The sequence below is a fragment of the Microtus ochrogaster genome, unplaced genomic scaffold, assembly GCF_000317375.1.
Source record: "Microtus ochrogaster isolate Prairie Vole_2 unplaced genomic scaffold, MicOch1.0 UNK27, whole genome shotgun sequence".
Classification (NCBI taxonomy): domain Eukaryota; kingdom Metazoa; phylum Chordata; class Mammalia; order Rodentia; family Cricetidae; genus Microtus; species Microtus ochrogaster.
In genome coordinates, this window is record NW_004949125.1 from 2,409,460 (window position 1) to 2,414,801 (window position 5,342).

The window sequence follows — 5,342 nt, forward strand, 5'->3', positions numbered from 1 at the left end:
AAAAAAAAAAATAAAGAACAAATGAACACCATGAAGGCAAGATAAAAAACAGGAACCCTGCAGGCTGGAGAGATGGCTTGTGGGTAAAAGCACTTGCTGTTCTTTCCAGAACTGTTGTCAGGAGGCTCACAGAGGCCTGTAACCCCAGTTCCAGGGGACCTAATACCTTCTTGCCTTCATGGGGTACCCACACACATATGTGACATATACTTACACAGACATATACACATACAAACAAAAGAAAAAATATTTTTAAAAGAGAGAAAATGGAATTCAACCAAAGAAGGAATAATGAAGACTCTTAACTCTAGGGTAGTCTGAGACTTAATGTATGCTTTCAGCTTCACAGACACAGAGCAATTCATCGAAAGCCAAAGTATATGACATATAAAATAGCACAAAGATAATGATCAGAAAACCAAAGCTTCTAATAAAGTTTATAAATGAAAAAAAAGATATGGTCCTTGATAGGGTGACCACATTCCAGTGGAAGGCCAAATATATAGGCAGCACAAAATGAACTTGATGGGTTTAAAAAAGAAAGCCAGGCAGTAGAGGCGCATGCCTTTGATCCCAGCACTCAGGCGGATCTCTGTGAGCTGGAGGTCAGCATGGTCTACAGAATGAGTTCCAGGACAGGCTCCAAAGCTACAGAGAAACCCTGTCTTGACACACACTCCCACCCCCCCAAAAAAAGAAGGAAAGAAAAAGAGAACGAGAAAGAAAGGAAGGAAGGAAAAGAGAGAAAGGAAGGCAGACACCAAGTTAGGTGACTCTCACCACTCAGATCTACAATCTGGGTAGTAAGGTTGACTATGATCAGAACGTACTATAGGAAACTCTCAATTTCTAAAACAAACAGCCAGGCAAGGTAGTACGTTTAATTCCTGCACTTCGGAGGCAGAGGCTGGTGAATCTCTATACGTTGAAGGTAAACCTGGTCTACAAGGTTTAGTTCCAGGCCAGCCAAGGTCTCCAAAGGCCAAAACAAAAGAATGTTTTTTGTTTCGACTTTAGAGACAGGGTTTCTCTGTAGCTTTGGAGCCTGTCCTGGAACTAGCTCTTGTAGACCAGGCTGGTCTCGAACTCACAGAGATCTGCCTGCCTCTGCCTACCAAGTGCTGGGATTAAAGGCGTGTGCCACCAAGGTAGACTCAAGATAAATAAAAGTCCAAGACCGGGCCGTGTTGGCGCACGTTTTTAGTCCTAGCACTCGGGAGGCAGAGGTAGGAGGATCTCTGTGAGTTTGAGGCCAGCCTGGTCTACAAAAGCTAATTCCAGGACAGCTAGGAGCTGTTACACAGAAAACTTGTCTCAAAAAAAACACAACAGCCGGGCGGTGGTAGTGCACGCCTTTAATCCCAGCAAGGCAGGCGGATCTCTGTGAGTTCGAGACCATCCTGGTCTACAAGAGCTAGTTCCAGGACAGGCTCCAAAACCACAGAGAAACCCTGTCTCGAAAAACAAAACAAAGCCGGGCGATGGTGGCGCAAGCCTTTAATCCCAACACTCGGGAGGCAGAGGCAGGCGGATCTCTGTGAGTTCGAGACCAGCCTGGTCTACAGAACTAGTTCCAGGACAGGCTCCAAAGCCACAGAGAAACCCTGTCTGGAAAATAACAAAAAAAAAACAAAAAAACAAAAAAAAACCCACACACACAGAGAAAAAGAGTCCACCTGAGCTACAGAGTTCAAAGCCAATCTAGGACACATATGGGACCCTATCTCAGTTCGAGGGAGGGCGGGCTGTGTCATATTTTCTTCAACAACTGTCCTTGTCCCTGGGGCTGTACTAACTTCCCTCTATCCTCAAGAACAGCCTAGAGTTTGGGAGTCATAGCTTCTTGCCTACAGGTTCAGTTTTAACAGTGTCCAGAGACCCCTGCCACCTGCTGTTCATTCTTTCTGCTTTCTTGTCTTCTCACCCAAACTCATGCTGAACAAAAAAGCTTCGCTCTTCTCCAGGACCTTTGCCAACACGGGCGTTCCCATCCTCTTGGGGGAAGGGCGCGAAGGAAAGAGGAGAGAGGAAGGGCAAGAGGGAAGGAGGGAGGGAAGATGCTTCCCGTAAACTGTTTGCATGAATTAGTACATTTAAAGTAGACTCCTGACGGCACACGCCTTGGAGAAATCGTTTCCAGTCTCAGATCTAACATTTGATAGTTTACAGTTCTCGCTTTTCAAATCTGTAAAACGTAGATGCTCTATGCCCAAAGCGATGTGCACAGGCCCCCCAGAACAATGATCAGTGCACCAGGACCAACGAGGTAACCCCGCATTTGCAGAGGGCAAGGACCAGCCCACTCTGGGCCACGCGCAGGCGCGCCCGCCGGCGCCTCTTCAAGCATGCGTTAGCGACCGGAAACCCCCTCCGGAGCCCGCGGTGAAGAGGCGGGGCCTACGCGGCGGGTCTGCGCCGTACGCCTGCGTGCGTAGCGAGGGTGGGCGGGGCCGCGCAAGCGCGTAGCCCGTCCCGGCTCTGGAGCATAAACAAGAGTGTGGACGGGATGAGGCGGCGGTTGGTCCCCACTCAGCGAGTGGCGGCGAGCGAAGGAGCAAGCCGGACCGGGCGCAGATCCTGAGTGGAACACGCTCCCGCGGGCCGCCCGAGTTGCGCCACGCGCGCTCCCGCGAAGGGGGTCCGAGCCCGTCGCGCGCGCGCAGCCATGAACCTGGCGAGCCAGAGCGGAGAGGCCGGCGCCGGCCAGCTGCTGTTCGCCAACTTCAACCAGGATAACACGTAAGGCCGGGCTTGGGCACGGGGCCGGGTCAGAGGTCGGGGCTTGGATCGAGTTGAGGGGTGTCTAAGGGGGTTCTGAGCCCGCGCGACCGCCGGAGAGCTGCTGCCTCCTGGGCCGGGGGAGGTGATGGAACACGAGACGTTCCCATCCACCTGTCCTCAAACCTAGCCTTTTGCAGAGTCGGGAAGGAACTGTGCACGCCGGTTTGTGCCGGTCACCCGGAATGGGTTTCTCGGCCGCCCTGGGCATTCATTGCTCACCTCCCTATTTCTCTGCATCTTCTATCGCTCTCATGGTTTCTCTTTTTCTTTTTACTTCTCTGCCATTCTTTCTGACAGGTAACTTTGTCTCCTCCAGACAACCAAACTGCAGAAACCCAGACCTTCGAACTAGAGAGACTTTGTCCTTAGAGGGCCTGGGTGCTCCAAGGGGGTGGAAGGAAGGTGGGGGTAAGGTGGGCTATTCCTGGAGTAAAAGAGAACCTTCATGCGACCTCCTGTTTTGCCAGACTGATCTGCCTTAGGTCCCAATGTGGTTCTTCAAGACTGGCTCGTTGGCATACCTGGGAGGTGGTAAATAGATGAGGCTTCTGAGGAAGGAAGGATGAGTTATAGGACTGGAAGGAGAATAGCCATCTTGGGAAGTGAGTAAGAGGAAGTGATGTCAGAGGAGGAGGAATGGGTCACTTGGCATCACACTGAGTAGTTGGCTGCTGCTGACAGAATAGCATTAGCAAGATAGAGACTGAGGTTTTTTGTTTTTCTTCAATTAAAAGTTAAATTGGAGAATGGCAGGCACCTGTATGAAGGAGCAACAGGTGCTCAATTGGACTTTCTCGATATTCTCAAGATCAGGGAGATGTCTAGAGATTTGGGAGGATGTGGGTCACCTGGTTCCGCCACAGACTAGACGGTGAAGTTCAGAAAGGTCTGGCCCTTTCTGGATCTTAGGAGTGGTAATGGTGGAATGGGGCAGGAATAGGCTCTTGTCTGCTGAGTGTTCTCTCCTAGTGTTCTTTCTGTTCTACCACAGTGTGTCTTTTCTACCTCTGAAGACCCTGAGTATAGAAGTATAGTGTGCATCTGTACAAGTTAAAGCCACTAGGGCGCTGGAGAGATGACTCAATGGCTAAAACACAACCGTGAGGGCTGGAGTTGAGATCCCAGTACCCACAGAAAAGCTAGGCAGCTATCGAGAGGAGATCCCTGACTAGTTAGATTAGCAGTCAGTAAACTCTGGGGTTCAGGGAGAGACCGTACTTCATTAAATATACACCGACACGCAAGTGTAACCTCACAAACATATTCAGATTGCTAAATACTGTGTTTTGTATGCAATACAGCACAAAGCCAGCCCCGCGAAAGCTATCGGCACCTGTTGCAGCCTCCTAACTAAGCAGTGCTGTCTGGGTGGGAGGAAAACCCTTCCCGTCAATAGCACCCGGGGACCATCAGGACTAAGTTTTTCCGCGGGATTTTGGGAAGTCAGAGAGGGGGCTGTGTCTATTCTAAGCCTCCTTTACCAGAGGCCTAGAGTAAAGGGACAGCCCTCACCCCACCCCAACGTTAGGCATGGTCTAGAGGCATTCATTCTCCTCCAGTCTTCCTCCAGGTACCATTCTGGAAGGCTGTGCATTTGCCTGTAAACTGAAGATGGTTTCCGAAGGTCATTAGCCTTGACTGCCTGCCCCTCTGCCTGCTTTTTGAAGCAGACAGTTGAGAAGTGCAGATTGCTGCAGAGTGTGGATGGACAGCAATTCACAGAACCTGTGTGATGTGTTCAAGGGCAACCTAGTTCCCAGTTCTGGGGCTTCTTTGGGAACATTGTTAGCACCCTAAGAAAACTGGCCAAGGAACGACATCTGCTTTGGACGCTCTGAAAGGCCTTGGGGCTTCTGGTGCAGGTCTGGGGTGGGGATGGGCTGGGTTCTCCAGGAACTTGAACTTGGCCTGGTCGTTGTCCTAAGTAAGGCATAGTACCTGACAGGTCACTGTGGCCATGGGGCATTCTGCTTCCTGTTTATAGTGGTGACTTGTCCCACTCATCCACATAATCAGTGTGACCTTTTCCTGGGGAAGGTAATGACAGGGGAAGGCCCCTATGGACTGACTGGGAAGCTGAGGGGCACCTGCTACACACTCTCACAGTGAAGGGGAAGCCTTCAAATTCAGTAATAGAGGTATCATGTCAGTGTGGCAGCTCTTTCCCGTATCGTCATAAAACAGCAAAAAGATGTTGCAACAGGCTTGACTCATGGGAGGGGAAGATGAGAAAGGAGTACAAGTATATGCTTGAGGAGGTCAAAGGCATGTCAAATCCTTTATGCTGGAGTTAAGGCATGTGAGTTGCCTGTTGTGGGTGGTGGGAATTGAACTCAGGTCCTTTGCAAGAAAAAAAGCACCATTGAACAATCTCTAGCCAAGGCTCTGTTGGTTGGGCGGGGTCTTCTGTAGCTCAAGGCCAGAGTGGTAGTGGTGATTGGCCTTGAACTTTAGAGCTTCCTCCTTTGCTAACCTCCCCACTGAGTTCTGAGGTGAGGTGGGCACCACCGCATCCTTAACATCTTTATTTATTTTTGCTTGTTTTTTTTTTTTTTTTTTTT

The 5,342-nt window shown here is 50.1% G+C and overlaps 1 protein-coding gene across 2 annotated transcripts in view; it reads left to right on the forward strand.

Moving 5' to 3' along the window:
* The first annotated feature begins 2,452 nt into the window (after positions 1-2,452).
* The window catches only part of Wipi2 (WD repeat domain, phosphoinositide interacting 2), a 31,428-nt gene continuing 28,538 nt past the window's right edge, over positions 2,453-5,342 (forward strand). The window contains exon 1 of one of the 2 annotated variants that reach the window (XM_005367998.3): positions 2,453-2,739. In XM_005367998.3, the coding sequence (XP_005368055.1) occupies positions 2,666-2,739 (74 nt within the window). In that variant the 5' untranslated portion in view covers positions 2,453-2,665. The remainder of the gene's footprint in view (positions 2,740-5,342) is intronic. The other variant, XM_005367995.3, reaches the window with a different exon arrangement.